Here is a 16,879-nt window from a genome sequence, read left to right on the forward strand (position 1 = left end):
AGCTTATGAGCACATTAGTCAGAATGCAATATAGGCTCCTAGTGCTGGATGCTAATTCCATGAAGACAATCCACAAACATTTTGTTTTTCATTAGGAAAGTAATACATACTCATTACAGAAAATTCCTAAAATACAGGAAAGTTGAAAGAAGCAATAAAACATTTTAATCACACCACTGTAATGGCACCACAACCTCCTCTATGGATCAAGCTGGACTGCAAATTATAAAAATTCATGGTTTTTTTCTTTATGCATGGCTAAATATTTAAAGATAACTTTTTATGATATGAATCCAGCCCTGAGCTGGGCACTGTGGGGGCTACAAAAGAGTTTTAGTTGAGCTTGGCTCTCAAGAAATTTGTAGTATAGATGTGGAGATCAGATAAACCCAGTGAAAGGGTGACTAGATAATGAAAGACTGAATTCTACCTGGTGATTAAGAGTGGCTCCCATGGGCATGGAAATTGGATGTGGAGCTGAGCCTTGAAGGATGGAGAACAGTTTCCTTTCCCGCACATGTTGCCCATGCAGGCCACGCACTGTGTAGCACATCATAGCACAGAGCACATAGGAATCTACAGAAATGCTTCTCCTGCTTTCTTTTTCTTTTGTAGGCCATGCTGCTTGCTACCATGAGGCTTTTTCCTGGTGGGGGGACAGAATTATTTTCCCATCATCATATTATTTACCTTAGTGGAAATTTGAACAAGCTTTAACGCTTTACTCTTATATCATCCTTCTTTCGGGTTAGTGATGTGTAAATCTCTATTGGGGTCACCTCTTCCAAGAACTTAATTCTACCATCCATTCTTCCATCCATCCGTCCTTTCATCCATCCACCCATCCACCTTTTCATCCAACTTACCATGCATTTATCTATCCATTTATTAATCCATTTATTCTTTCATCTATTCACTTATTTATCCATCCATCTATCCATTAATTCATCCATCCATCCATTCATCCGTGGACCCACTTCTCCATCCTCCCTAACATTCAGCCATCCATCATTCTGCCTACCCACCCAACTATCCATCCATAAATCCTGCACCCTACCATCTGTCTAACACCATTTATCAATTCATGTATCTATTCATTTATTCACTTATCCATCCATCCATCCATCCATCCATCCATCTATACATCCATCCATCCATTTATCAGTGCACCCACCTATCCATTCACCCTAACATCCATCTATCCACCATTCCACTTAACCACCCTACTATTTATCCATTAATCCCCCACCCTACCATCTATTCAACCATTCATCCATCCATTCATCCATTCACCTACTCGATGAAAGTTAGTTGAGCACCTACTATATGTTAGGCATTGTAGTCTTGTTCTGGGGACACAATGATGAGCAAAACAAGTTTGTTGCTCTTATGAATTTGAACCCTCTTCTGGATTTTCATAAGCTTCCCTTATGACAGCCCTGATCAAACTAGGCTGCAGCTATCTTTTTACACATTTGCCTTCCTCACTGATTATCTGGAAGTTGAGAGGAAATGGCTTCTTACTCATTTCATTATCCCTTGTGCCTGGCAAAAAGTAATGTGCTCAAAGAGTGTTTGGATGGATGAGTGGGTGGGTGGATGGATGGATGGATGGATGGATGGATGGATGGATGGATGGATGGATGATAGGTAAATAAGTGGATTGTCTCTATCTTAAATTGTCTGCTTGTGGAATGTTTTCTACAGCTCCATTAATTTAAAAGGCATTATTCTATTATTCAGATGGTCAAAAGATAAGACTTCATAACCTAAACTAGCTCATTCTATTCAGCCAAACAGTTTTAATCAAACCAGCAAATGCTTTTTGATATTTTTACCAATCAAGGGATTTGTTATCCATGTTATCTCATAGACACATCTTGTGACCAGTTTCTGTTGCTATGCATTTACTACACCCTTGAATTATTGCTAATTCATTGATTTTTTAATTCATCTAAATAGTCAATAAGTACATACTCTTTGCCACCCAATGGGGTTGGTCAGTAGGATAATTCTTTTTGCCTGAAGATTTTGTTAGGTTCATAAGGCAATTGGCAAGCTCGCATCGACATGTATTGGGAATCTTCTGCACGTAGGGAACTCTTTTAGAGTGTGTTAAGGACTCACAGGTGACTAAAACAGCTCCCCTGCCCTTAAGGAAGATGGAATTTCTTTGAAAAAAGAAAGGTGTGAGTACACTTGTAAAGACAATTAAACAACCAATCTTAAAACAGCAAGCATTCAAGGACTTTAGACAGCTGGAGGTGGTCAGGACAGGCTGCCTGGAGAAAGTGTTTCTTAAAACTTGGACTTCAATTACAGTTTCTTAACCCGAAGTTCAAGACTGAGGTTCAAGGGCTACATGAATATTGTGAAATTGCATGCGAAGAGCTGAGAACATGGAGGAGAGCCATTCTTACTTTTGCCTGACATCCACCCTGGTCTCCCAGCAGATGAGTGGCAGATGCGCCTTGACTGCGCTCAGATGGAGAACGATTTTCTCAGAAAGCGTCTACAGCAATGTGAGGAGAGGCTGGACACAGAGTTGACGTCCAGAAAAGAGCTGGAGCAGAAGGTAAGAGGGAGTGGATACTCTGGGCCACAGAGATGTCAGGGAATGTCAGGTTCTCACCTCCATGGAGAGTGACCAATGTGCTGGCCAGGCTTGGAGAAGCAGAAAGGAGGCACCAGCCACTTCATGTTTCTCCCTCTCCAATGTTAGGACAAATGCTGGTCACTGCGGGATATGGAAAATATTTTCTCCACATGTGGGTCTTCTATCCAGGAAGCAACTGACTCAGCCTATCTGAGTTAGAGTTCTATGTCTGCTTGGATCTTGTGGAAATCACTTTACCTCAGATTTCTCATCTATAAAATGATTGTAATATGCTCTTAAAATAGTCACATTTTCTCAATTCCCATTGCCTGTAATCTGCTACCTCCATTTATCATCTAGACCAGAGCCAATAACCTCCTAACTGATCTTGCCTCTGGCCTCTCCCCTCAATCACCTGCCACACTGCAGCTGAGAGAGCTTTCCGAGTCTGTTTCAGATTGTTCTGTCATCACAAATTATGTTGCCTCTCATGGTGAATATTTTTCTTGTGTGTTTTGTAAATTTTGATTGTGAGCTCATCTTCAATGGGTCCCTCTATTCCCACCCTGGTAGTCTCAGGTGTTCTGCATCGTGGAATGTTTCCTTTTCTTCCTTCTCCCATGGTGAATTGTGTGGGTGTGTGTGTGTGTGTGTGTGGCTGTCTTTATTGAGTTGATTTTTTTTTTATTACTTTTTGTGATTTTAATGGGAATCCTTTGATAACAGGATTGTGGGGGTGTTCCCCTAGAAGAAGCACGTTTGCACTTTCTTCTGCAGCAGTCCCTCAGGTTATGCTACATTCTCAAAGTCAGATTTTTGCAACATGTGAGAAGTGTCAATTTGATCTCTAAACCCATATGAGGCATAGACCTGGAATTTTGATTTCTTATGGGAGTAGTTTCTCTCCCACTGAGAGCTGGAGTGGAAACAAGCTTTCTTACCACCTTCCATGCCGGTAGGTGAAGCTTTATTGTCCCCTTACGGAGGTGCAGCTCTTTGAGGGTTCTGACAATGGAAGGGTTTTCATTCCAACTCCCCACCTTTCATAGGCCAAGTCCTTGTCTCCTGTCTCTATCTATCAATGTTCTTCTCCCTCATTCTGGCTGCCATGATGTCAGTATCTACCATTCTTCTTCTTTTTTTTTTTTTTTAATTTTATTTTGTCGATATACATTGTGGCTGATTATTGCTCCCCATCACCAAAACCTCCCTCCCTTCTCCCTCCCCCCTCCCCCCCAACAATGTCCTTTCTGTTTGCTTGTCGTATCAACTTCAAATAATTGTGGTTGTTATATCTTCTCCCCCCCCCCGGTTTGTGTGTGTGTGTGTGTGTCTGTGTGTGTGTGTGTGTGTGTGTGTGTGAATTTATATATTAATTTTTAGCTCCCACCAATAAGTGAGAACATGTGGTATTTCTCTTTCTGTGCCTGAATTGTTTCACTTAATATAATTCTCTCAAGGTCCATCCATGTTGTTGCAAATGGCAGTATTTCATTCGTTTTTATAGCTGAGTAGTATTCCATTGTGTAGATGTACCACATTTTCCGTATCCACTCATCCGATGATGGGCATTTGGGCTGGTTCCAACTCTTGGCTATTGTAAAGAGTGCTGCGATAAACATTGGGGAACAGGTATACCTTCGACTTGATGATTTCCATTCCTCTGGGTATATTCCCAACAGTGGGATAGCTGGGTCGTATGGTAGATCTATCTGCAATTGTTTGAGGAACCTCCATACCATTTTCCATAGAGGCTGCACCATTTTGCAGTCCCACCAACAATGTATGAGAGTTCCTTTTTCTCCGCAGCCTCGCCAGCATTTATCGTTCAGAGTCTTTTGGATTTTAGCCATCCTAACTGGGGTTAGATGGTATCTCAATGTGGTTTTGATTTGCATTTCCCGGATGCTGAGTGATGTTGAGCATTTTTTCATATGTCTGTTGGCCATTTGTATATCTTCCTTAGAGAAATGCCTACTTAGCTCTTTTGCCCATTTTTTAATTGGGTTGCTTGTTTTCTTCTTGTACAGTTGTTTGAGTTCCTTATATATTCTGGATATTAATCCTTTGTCAGATATATATTTTGCAAATATTTTCTCCCACTCTGTTGGTTGTCTTTTAACTCTGTTAATTGTTTCTTTTGCTGTGCAGAAGCTTTTTAGTTTGATATAATCCCATTTCTTTATTTTTCCTTTGGTTGCCCGTGCTTTTGGGGTCGTATTCATGAAGTCTGTGCCCAGTCCTATTTCCTGAAGTGTTTCTCCTATGTTTTCTTTAAGAAGTTTTATTGTTTCAGGGTGTATATTTAAATCCTTAATCCATTTTGAGTTAATTTTAGTATACGGCGAGAGGTATGGATCTAGTTTCATTCTCCTGCATATGAATATCCAGTTGTCCCAGCACCATTTGCTGAAGAGGCAGTCCCTTCGCCACTGAATAGGCTTGGTGCCTTTGTCAAAGATCAGCTGACAGTAAGTGTGTGGGTTGATTTCTGGATTCTCTATTCTATTCCATTGGTCAGTGTGTCTGTTTTTATGCCAGTACCATACTGTTTTGGTTATTATAGCTTTGTAGTATAGCTTAAAGTCAGGTAGTGTTATGCCTCCAGCTTAATTTTTTTTGCTCAGCATTGCTTTGGCTATGCGTGGTCTTTTATTGTTCCATATAAATGTCTGGATAGTTTTTTCCATTTCTGAGAAAAATGTCTTTGGAATTTTGATGGGGATTGCATTGAATTTGTATATCACTTTGGGTAGTATGGACATTTTCACTATGTTGATTCTTCCAATCCAAGAGCATGGGATATCTTTCCATCTTCTTGTATCCTCTCTAATTTCTCTCAGCAGTGGTTTGTAGTTCTCATTATAGAGATTTTTCACCTCCTTGGTTAACTCAATTCCTAAGTATTTTATTTTTTTGGTGGCTATTGTAAATGGGCAGGCTTTCTTGATTTCTCTTTCTGCATGTTCACTATTGGAGAAAAGAAATGCTACTGATTTTTGTGTGTTGATTTTGTATCCTGCTACTGTGCTGAAATCATTTATCAATTCCAGCAGTTTTTTTGTAGAGGTTTTAGGCTGTTCGATATATAGGATCATGTCATCTGCAAACAGGGACAGTTTGACTTCATCTTTTCCAATCTGAATGCCCTTTATTTCCTTCTCTTCTCTGATTGCTCTGGCTAGTACTTCCAACACTATGTTGAATAGGAGTGGTGAGAGTGGGCATCCTTGTCTAGTGCCTGTTCTTAAAGGAAAAGCTTTCAGCTTTTCCCCATTCAGGATGATATTGGCTGTGGGTTTGGCATATATGGCTTTAATTATGTTGAGATACTTTCCCTCTATACCTAACTTATAGAGGGTCTTTGTCATGAATGAGTGCTGAACTTTATCAAATGCTTTTTCAGCATCTATAGAGATGATCATATGGTCCTTGTGTTTGAGTTTATTAATATGGTGTATCACATTTATTGATTTGCGTATGTTGAACCAACCTTGCATCCCTGGGATGAATCCCACTTGATCGTGATGAATAATTTTACGTATGTGTTGCTGTATTCTGTTTGCTAGTAATTTAGTGAGGATTTTTGCATCTATATTCATCAAGGATATCGGCCTGTAGTTTTCTTTTTTGGTTATATCTTTACCTGGTTTTGGTATCAGGATGATGTTTGCTTCATAGAATGAGTTTGGGAGATTTGCGTCCGTTTCAATTTTTTGGAATAGTTTGTAAAGAATCAGTGTCAATTCCTGTTTGAATGTTTGGTAAAATTCTGCTGTGAATCCATCTGGTCCTGGGCTTTTCTTTGTTGGGAGCCTTCTGATAACAGCTTTAATCTCCTTTATTGTTATTGGTCTGTTCAAATTTTCTACGTCTTCACGGTTCAGTTTTGGGAGCTTGTGTGTGTCCAGAAATTTATCCATTTCCTCCAGATTTTCAAATTTGTTGGCGTATAGTTGTTTATAGTAGTCTCGAATGATTCCTTGTATTTCAGATGAATCAGTTGTAATATCGCCTTTTTCATTTCTAATTTTTGTTATTTGAGTCTTCTCTCTTCTTTTTCTTGTTAGCCATGCTAATGGTTTGTCAATTTTATTTATCTTTTCAAAAAACCAACTTTTTGATTCGTTGATCTTTTGAATTGTTTTTTGGTTTTCAATTTCATTCAGTTCTGCTCTGATCTTAATGATTTCTTTCCGTCTGCTAACTTTAGGTTTGGATTGTTCTTGTTTTACTAGTTCTTTAAGGTGAAGTGTTAGGTTATTCACTTGCCATCTTTCTATTCTTCTGAAGTGAGCGTTTTTTTTTGTTTTTTTTTTTTAATTTTATTTTGTCGATATACATTGTAGCTGATTAATGCTCCCCATCACCAAAACCTCCCTCCCTTCTCCCTCCCCCCTCCCCCCAACCATGTCCTTTCTGTTTGTTTGTTGTATCAACTTCAAATAATTGTGGTTGTTATATCTTCTTCCCCCCCCCCGGTTTGTGTGTGTATGTGTGTATGTGTGTGTGTGAATTTATATATTAATTTTTAGCTCCCACCAATAAGTGAGAACATGTGGTATTTCTCTTTCTGTGCCTGACTTGTTTCACTTAATATAATTCTCTCGAGGTCCATCCATGTTGTTGCAAATGGCAGTATTTCATTCGTTTTTATAGCTGAGTAGTATTCCATTGTGTAGATGTACCACATTTTCCGTATCCACTCATCTGATGATGGGCATTTGGGCTGGTTCCAACTCTTGGCTATTGTAAAGAGTGCTGCGATAAACATTGGGGAACAGGTATACCTTCGACTTGATGATTTCCATTCCTCTGGGTATATTCCCAACAGTGGGATGGCTGGGTCGTATGGTAGATCTATCTGCAATTGTTTAAGGAACCTCCATACCATTTTCCATAGAGGCTGCACCATTTTGCAGTCCCACCAACAATGTATGAGAGTTCCTTTTTCTCCGCAGCCTCGCCAGCATTTATCGTTCATAGTCTTTTGGATTTTAGCCATCCTAACTGGGGTTAGATGGTATCTCAATGTGGTTTTGATTTGCATTTCCCGGATGCTGAGTGATGTTGAGCATTTTTTCATATGTCTGCTGGCCATTTGGATATCTTCCTTAGAGAAATGCCTACTTAGCTCTTTTGCCCATTTTTTAATTGGGTTGCTTGTTTTCTTCTTGTAAAGTTGTTTGAGTTCCTTATATATTCTGGATATTAATCCTTTGTCAGATGTATATTTTGCAAATATTTTCTCCCACTCTGTTGGTTGTCTTTTAACTCTTTTAATTGTTTCTTTTGCTGTGCAGAAGCTTTTTAGTTTGATATAATCCCATTTGTTTATTTTTCCTTTGGTTGCCCGTGCTTTTGGGGTCGTATTCATGAAGTCTGTGCCCAGTCCTATTTCCTGAAGTGTTTCCCCTATGTTTTCTTTAAGAAGTTTTATTGTCTCAGGGTGTATATTTAAATCCTTAATCCATTTTGAGTTGATTTTAGTATACGGTGAGAGGTATGGATCTAGTTTCATTCTCCTGCATATCGATATCCAGTTATCCCAGCACCACTTGCTGAAGAGGCAGTCCCTTCCCCAGTGAATAGGCTTGGTGCCTTTGTCAAAGATCAGATGGCAGTAAGTGTGTGGGTTGATTTCTGGATTCTCTATTCTATTCCATTGGTCAGTGTGTCTGTTTTTATGCCAGTACCATACTGTTTTGGTTATTATAGCTTTGTAGTATAGCTTAAAGTCAGGTAGTGTTATGCCTCCAGCTTTATTTTTTTTGCTGAGCATTGCTTTGGCTATTCGTGGTCTTTTATTGTTCCATATAAATGTCTGAATAGCTTTTTCCATTTCTGAGAAAAATGTCTTTGGAATTTTGATGGGGATTGCATTGAATTTGTATATCACTTTGGGTAGTATGGACATTTTCACTATGTTGATTCTTCCAATCCAAGAGCATGGAATATCTTTCCATCTTCTTGTATCCTCTCTAATTTCTCTCAGCAGTGGTTTGTAGTTCTCATTATAGAGATTTTTCACCTCCTTGGTTAACTCAATTCCTAAGTATTTTATTTTTTTGGTGGCTATTGTAAATGGGCAGGCTTTCTTGATTTCTCCTTCTGCATGTTCACTATTGGAGAAAAGAAATGCTACTGATTTTTGTGTGTTGATTTTGTATCCTGCTACTGTGCTGAAATCATTTATCAATTCCAACAGTTTTTTTGTAGAGGTTTTAGGCTGTTCGATATATAGGATCATGTCATCTGCAAACAGGGACAGTTTGACTTCATCTTTTCCAATCTGGATGCCCTTTATTTCCTTCTCTTCTCTGATTGCTCTGGCTAGTACTTCCAACACTATGTTGAATAGGAGTGGTGAGAGTGGGCATCCTTGTCTAGTTCCTGTTCTTAAAGGAAAAGCTTTCAGCTTTTCCCCATTCAGGATGATATTGGCAGTGGGTTTGGCATATATGGCTTTAATTATGTTGAGATACTTTCCCTCTATACCTAACTTATAGAGGGTCTTTGTCATGAATGAGTGCTGAACTTTATCAAATGCTTTTTCAGCATCTATAGAGATGATCATATGGTCCTTGTGTTTGAGTTTATTAATATGGTGTATCACATTTATTGATTTGCGTATGTTGAACCAACCTTGCATCCCTGGGATGAATCCCACTTGATCGTGATGAATAATTTTTCGTATGTGTTGCTGTATTCTGTTTGCTAGTATTTTAGTGAGGATTTTTGCATCTATATTCATCAAGGATATCGGCCTGTAGTTTTCTTTTTTGGTTATATCTTTACCTGGTTTTGGTATCAGGATGATGTTTGCTTCATAGAATGAGTTTGGGAGATTTGCGTCCGTTTCAATCTTTTGGAATAGTTTGTAAAGAATCGGTGTCAATTCCTCTTTGAATGTTTGGTAAAATTCTGCTGTGAATCCATCTGGTCCTGGGCTTTTCTTTGTTGGGAGCCTTCTGATAACAGCTTCAATCTCCTTTATTGTTATTGGTCTGTTCAAATTTTCTACGTCTTCACGGTTCAGTTTTGGGAGCTTGTGTGTGTCCAGAAATTTATCCATTTCCTCCAGATTTTCAAATTTGTTGGCGTATAGTTGTTTATAGTAGTCTCGAATGATTCCTTGTATTTCAGATGAATCAGTTGTAATATCGCCTTTTTCATTTCTAATTTTTGTTATTTGAGTCTTCTCTCTTCTTTTTCTTGTTAGCCATGCTAATGGTTTGTCAATTTTATTTATCTTTTCAAAAAACCAACTTTTTGATTCGTTGATCTTTTGAATTGTTTTTTGGTTTTCAATTTCATTCAGTTCTGCTCTGATCTTAATGATTTCTTTCCGTCTGCTAACTTTAGGTTTGGATTGTTCTTGTTTTACTAGTTCTTTAAGGTGAAGTGTTAGGTTATTCACTTGCCATCTTTCTATTCTTCTGAAGTGAGCGTTTTTTTTTGTTTTTTTTTTTTAATTTTATTTTGTCGATATACATTGTAGCTGATTAATGCTCCCCATCACCAAAACCTCCCTCCCTTCTCCCTCCCCCCTCCCCCCAACCATGTCCTTTCTGTTTGTTTGTTGTATCAACTTCAAATAATTGTGGTTGTTATATCTTCTTCCCCCCCCCCGGTTTGTGTGTGTATGTGTGTATGTGTGTGTGTGAATTTATATATTAATTTTTAGCTCCCACCAATAAGTGAGAACATGTGGTATTTCTCTTTCTGTGCCTGACTTGTTTCACTTAATATAATTCTCTCGAGGTCCATCCATGTTGTTGCAAATGGCAGTATTTCATTCGTTTTTATAGCTGAGTAGTATTCCATTGTGTAGATGTACCACATTTTCCGTATCCACTCATCTGATGATGGGCATTTGGGCTGGTTCCAACTCTTGGCTATTGTAAAGAGTGCTGCGATAAACATTGGGGAACAGGTATACCTTCGACTTGATGATTTCCATTCCTCTGGGTATATTCCCAACAGTGGGATGGCTGGGTCGTATGGTAGATCTATCTGCAATTGTTTAAGGAACCTCCATACCATTTTCCATAGAGGCTGCACCATTTTGCAGTCCCACCAACAATGTATGAGAGTTCCTTTTTCTCCGCAGCCTCGCCAGCATTTATCGTTCATAGTCTTTTGGATTTTAGCCATCCTAACTGGGGTTAGATGGTATCTCAATGTGGTTTTGATTTGCATTTCCCGGATGCTGAGTGATGTTGAGCATTTTTTCATATGTCTGCTGGCCATTTGGATATCTTCCTTAGAGAAATGCCTACTTAGCTCTTTTGCCCATTTTTTAATTGGGTTGCTTGTTTTCTTCTTGTAAAGTTGTTTGAGTTCCTTATATATTCTGGATATTAATCCTTTGTCAGATGTATATTTTGCAAATATTTTCTCCCACTCTGTTGGTTGTCTTTTAACTCTTTTAATTGTTTCTTTTGCTGTGCAGAAGCTTTTTAGTTTGATATAATCCCATTTGTTTATTTTTCCTTTGGTTGCCCGTGCTTTTGGGGTCGTATTCATGAAGTCTGTGCCCAGTCCTATTTCCTGAAGTGTTTCCCCTATGTTTTCTTTAAGAAGTTTTATTGTCTCAGGGTGTATATTTAAATCCTTAATCCATTTTGAGTTGATTTTAGTATACGGTGAGAGGTATGGATCTAGTTTCATTCTCCTGCATATCGATATCCAGTTATCCCAGCACCACTTGCTGAAGAGGCAGTCCCTTCCCCAGTGAATAGGCTTGGTGCCTTTGTCAAAGATCAGATGGCAGTAAGTGTGTGGGTTGATTTCTGGATTCTCTATTCTATTCCATTGGTCAGTGTGTCTGTTTTTATGCCAGTACCATACTGTTTTGGTTATTATAGCTTTGTAGTATAGCTTAAAGTCAGGTAGTGTTATGCCTCCAGCTTTATTTTTTTTGCTGAGCATTGCTTTGGCTATTCGTGGTCTTTTATTGTTCCATATAAATGTCTGAATAGCTTTTTCCATTTCTGAGAAAAATGTCTTTGGAATTTTGATGGGGATTGCATTGAATTTGTATATCACTTTGGGTAGTATGGACATTTTCACTATGTTGATTCTTCCAATCCAAGAGCATGGAATATCTTTCCATCTTCTTGTATCCTCTCTAATTTCTCTCAGCAGTGGTTTGTAGTTCTCATTATAGAGATTTTTCACCTCCTTGGTTAACTCAATTCCTAAGTATTTTATTTTTTTGGTGGCTATTGTAAATGGGCAGGCTTTCTTGATTTCTCCTTCTGCATGTTCACTATTGGAGAAAAGAAATGCTACTGATTTTTGTGTGTTGATTTTGTATCCTGCTACTGTGCTGAAATCATTTATCAATTCCAACAGTTTTTTTGTAGAGGTTTTAGGCTGTTCGATATATAGGATCATGTCATCTGCAAACAGGGACAGTTTGACTTCATCTTTTCCAATCTGGATGCCCTTTATTTCCTTCTCTTCTCTGATTGCTCTGGCTAGTACTTCCAACACTATGTTGAATAGGAGTGGTGAGAGTGGGCATCCTTGTCTAGTTCCTGTTCTTAAAGGAAAAGCTTTCAGCTTTTCCCCATTCAGGATGATATTGGCAGTGGGTTTGGCATATATGGCTTTAATTATGTTGAGATACTTTCCCTCTATACCTAACTTATAGAGGGTCTTTGTCATGAATGAGTGCTGAACTTTATCAAATGCTTTTTCAGCATCTATAGAGATGATCATATGGTCCTTGTGTTTGAGTTTATTAATATGGTGTATCACATTTATTGATTTGCGTATGTTGAACCAACCTTGCATCCCTGGGATGAATCCCACTTGATCGTGATGAATAATTTTTCGTATGTGTTGCTGTATTCTGTTTGCTAGTATTTTAGTGAGGATTTTTGCATCTATATTCATCAAGGATATCGGCCTGTAGTTTTCTTTTTTGGTTATATCTTTACCTGGTTTTGGTATCAGGATGATGTTTGCTTCATAGAATGAGTTTGGGAGATTTGCGTCCGTTTCAATCTTTTGGAATAGTTTGTAAAGAATCGGTGTCAATTCCTCTTTGAATGTTTGGTAAAATTCTGCTGTGAATCCATCTGGTCCTGGGCTTTTCTTTGTTGGGAGCCTTCTGATAACAGCTTCAATCTCCTTTATTGTTATTGGTCTGTTCAAATTTTCTACGTCTTCACGGTTCAGTTTTGGGAGCTTGTGTGTGTCCAGAAATTTATCCATTTCCTCCAGATTTTCAAATTTGTTGGCGTATAGTTGTTTATAGTAGTCTCGAATGATTCCTTGTATTTCAGATGAATCAGTTGTAATATCGCCTTTTTCATTTCTAATTTTTGTTATTTGAGTCTTCTCTCTTCTTTTTTTTGTTAGCCATGCTAATGGTTTGTCAATTTTACTTATCTTTTCAAAAAACCAACTTTTTGATTCGTTGATCTTTTGAATTGTTTTTTGGTTTTCAATTTCATTTAGTTCTGCTCTGATCTTAATGATTTCTCTCCGTCTGCTAACTTTAGGATTGGATTGTTCTTGTTTTTCTAGTTCTTTAAGGTGAAGTGTTAGGTTGTTCACTTGCCATCTTTCCATTCTTCTGAAGTGAGCATTTAATGCAATAAATTTTCCCCTCAATACTGCTTTTGCAGTATGCCACAGGTTTTGGTATGATGTATCATTGTTTTCATTAGTTTCAATAAATTTTTTGATTTCCTGCTTGATTTCTTCTTGGACCCATATGTCATTGAGTAGAATGCTGTTTAATTTCCATGTGTTTGTATAATTTCCAGAGGTTCGTTTGTTATTAATTTCTAGTTTTAATCCATTGTGGTCTGAGAAGATACATGGGATAATTCCAATTTTTTTGAATTTATTGAGACTTGATTTGTGACCTAATATGTGATCTGTCCTGGAGAATGATCCATGTGCTGCTGAGAAGAATGAATATTCTGAGGTTGTTGGGTGGAATGTTCTGTAGATATCTGCCAATTCCAATTGGTCTAGAGTCTTGTTTAGATCTTGTGTTTCTCTACTGATTCTTTGCCTAGATGATCTGTCTAATATTGACAGTGGGGTGTTCAGGTCCCCTGCTATTATGGTATTAGTGTCTATTTCCTTCTTTACGTCTAATAGAGTTTGTTTTATAAATCTGGCTGCTCCGACATTGGGTGCATACATATTTATGATTGTTATGTCTTCTTGATGGATCAGTCCTTTTATCATTAAGTAGTGTCCCTCATTGTCTCTTTTTATGGTTTTTAGTTTAAAGTCTATTTTGTCAGATATAAGAATAGCTACTCCAGCTCGTTTTTCTTTTCTGTTTGCATGGTAAATCTTTTTCCATCCTTTCACTCTTAGTCTGTGTGAATCTTTATGGGTGAGGTGGGTCTCTTGTAGGCAGCATATAGCTGGGTCCTGCTTTTTGATCCAGTCAGCCAGTCTGTGTCTTTTAATTGGGGAATTTAAGCCTTTTACATTAAGAGTTGTTATTGAAAGGTGTTGATTTATTCCTAGCATTTTATTGGTTGTTTGGTTGTCTTAGGTGTCTTTTGTTCCTTGCTTTCTGATTTACTGTTTGTTTTCTGTGTTTGTTGGTTCCTTAGGTTGTAGATAGTGTTTTTCTTAGCTTGTTTTCTCTTCATGAATGCCATTTTTATTATACTAGCGGGTTTAGATTTTTCTTGGGTTTTTATGGCAGTGGTAGTTATTTTTCAGGAACCAAACCCAGTACTCCCTTGAGGATTTCTTGTAAGGGTGGTCTTGTGGTAGTGAACTCCCGCAGTTTTTGTTTGTCTGAGAAATATACTATTTGCCCCTCATTTCGGAAGGATAGCCTTGCAGGGTAGAGTATTCTTGGCTGGCAATCTTTGTCTTTTAGTATTTTGAAAATATCATCCCATTCCTTTCTAGCTTTTAGGGTTTGTGATGAAAAGTCTGATGTTAACCTGATTGGGGCTCCCTTATAGGTGATTTGACGCTTCTCTCTTGCAGCTTTTAAGATTCTCTCTTTATCTCTGAGTTTTGCCAATTTGACTATGACATGTCTTGGAGAAGGTCTTTTTGGGTTGAATACATTTGGAGATCGTTGAGCTTCCTGGATCTGAAGATCTGTGATTTTTCCTATACCTGGGAAGTTTTCTGCCACTATTTTGTTGAATATGTTTTCAATGGAATCTCCATTTTCCTCCCCTTCTGGAATACCCATGACTCGGATATTTGATTGCTTATGGTTGTCTGATATCTCTCTCAGATTTTCTTCAATGTCCTTGATTCTTTTTTCTTTCTTTTTGTCTGCTTGTGTTATTTCAAACAGCCCATCTTCAAGTTCAGAGGTTCTCTCTTCAACTTCAACAAGCCTGCTGGTTAAACTCTCCGTTGTGTTTTTTATTTCGTTGAATAACTTCTTCAGTTCAGCAAGTTCTGCTACATTTTTTTTCAGGACATTGATTTCCTTGTATATTTCCTCTTTCAGATCCTGTATACTTTTCCTCATTTCATCATGATGTCTAGCTGAGTTTTCTTGTATCTCATTCAGTTTCCTTAGAATTATCACTCGAAATTCCTTGTCAGTCATTTCAAGGGCTTCTTGTTCTATAGGATCTAGAGTTGGAGATTTATTAACTTTTGGTGGTGTACTTTCTTGATTTTTTGTATTTCTGGTATCTTTTTTTTTGGTGTTTATTCATTGTGGCCGGGTGTTTCACAGTCCACCGGTTTGAGACTAATGACTAACTAGGATGTTGCTGTGGTTGCCAATTTCGTATGGCTCCCTCCGTGACTGCTCAGTTGGCCTCTAGTGCCTTGTGTGTGTGGTTGCCTTGGGTCTTGGGCTTCTCCGGGGAGCCACCTTTCTGGTCAGCTTGGACTCTGCTGGGCTGGTGGATCATGTACCACAGGGTGTGTGATCTCTGTTGAGCTTTCACTTCCTGTGCAGGACTTCTCCCTGTTCCGTGTGCTCTGGCCCAGGCTGTTAGATCGTGCAGTGGCGACCCCACCGGGTGTGTGGTTTTTGTCGAGTCTCTGCCTCCCTGGCCGCACGTCTCCCCACTCTGTGCGCACTGTGCTGGGCTGGGGCGTGTCTTCTGCACCCCTCGTCTATCAGCTGGGCCTTCAAGACCCTGCTCGGCACCGCCTCGCCCAGGAAGTCTACCAGGTTTCTGCTGGGCACAGACGACCGGTCTCTCTGGGTGCCTTTGTAGCACTATGTAGATCTTTCTCAGGTCTTGTTCACCTTTGTATCCCCCCAGTATAAACCGAGTCTAGCGCCCACCTGCAGCCTGGTCTCCGGCAGGTTCAAGCGGACCTGGGAACTCTCCTACCACACTATTCCCAACCAGAAATTCGTTAGGCTTTTTTCCAAACTGGTGGCCACAGAGATGGTATCTGCCTCCCAGTAACAGGGAGTTTACCTGGGGCCGGAGTCCAGGGTATGGTGGAGTGACAGTCGGCCCGCCCGTACTTCCTTGCCCTCCCGACACTGGCCCAGGACGCCCCCCGCCACCAGCCCCGCCAGAGAACCGCGGAGGGAGTGGGAGCGGAGGCCGGTCCGCAGGCTCCGGAAAGCCTGGCGCCAGGCCAAGCAAGTGGGAGGGCTCAGTGATGGCCGAGCAGGGCGGAGCGGCCCGCACCTGGGAAAATGGAGGCAGCACTGGGCAGTGAGTGGCCTGGTGGTGCAGGCAGGAGCCGCGTGGGCATCCGCCCCCCGAACAGAGCTGTGCCAGGGGTCACTCACAGTGCTGTGCCAGGTCGGGTGCTCGCTCTCTGTCTCTGGTTTGCCGCCTTTCCCAGTTCTCGGCCGCTGCCGCCTCGGGCTGTTCAGTCGCGGCGCGGCTCGGGCGCTCCCAGGAATCTTCTTTAATGCCGGCCTGAAACCTCGAATCCTGAATAGGGCAGCTGGCTGCCTTCAGCGCGGCCCCGGCCTCCGGGATCCTGGCTGCATCCACAGCAGCCCTGGCGCCGTGTTCCCTGTTTCGAGACTCGCTTTTGCAGCTAAGAAACAGTTCTTTTCCTGCTCCACACTTCAAAGCTGTTGCCTGTAAATGAGGCAGCCTCTCCTGCCGGGGGCAAAGTGGCGGTCACCCCCCACGACCGGTCAGCAGCAGCAGCCTCTACCATTATTATTCTGGCTTCGTGTCCTCTGTATTTCTGTTATCCCTTTTTTTCCTGAAAGTGAAGCTAGACATTACAAATATAATGTAACCTTATCTATATACAATGTAATGTTACTAGTCTTTCTAGATGGATGTAATGATAGTTTGGCCTCTTTTCCTGTCTTTTATTTTCTGCAGC

At 40.0% G+C, this 16,879-nt stretch overlaps 1 protein-coding gene across 6 annotated transcripts in view; it reads left to right on the plus strand.

Annotated features, from left to right (window-relative positions):
* Window positions 1-16,879, plus strand: part of MYO18B (myosin XVIIIB) — a 280,263-nt gene that overhangs the window by 134,569 nt on the left and 128,815 nt on the right. For 4 of the 6 annotated variants that reach the window (XM_063086857.1, XM_063086861.1, XM_063086859.1 and 1 more), the window contains exon 28: window positions 2,451-2,575. In XM_063086857.1, the coding sequence (XP_062942927.1) occupies window positions 2,451-2,575 (125 nt within the window). The remainder of the gene's footprint in view (window positions 1-2,450; window positions 2,576-16,879) is intronic. The other 2 variants (XM_063086860.1, XM_063086862.1) reach the window with 1 other exon arrangement.

The sequence above is a fragment of the Cynocephalus volans genome, chromosome 2, assembly GCF_027409185.1.
Source record: "Cynocephalus volans isolate mCynVol1 chromosome 2, mCynVol1.pri, whole genome shotgun sequence".
In the NCBI taxonomy this organism is placed as follows: Eukaryota; Metazoa; Chordata; class Mammalia; order Dermoptera; family Cynocephalidae; genus Cynocephalus; species Cynocephalus volans.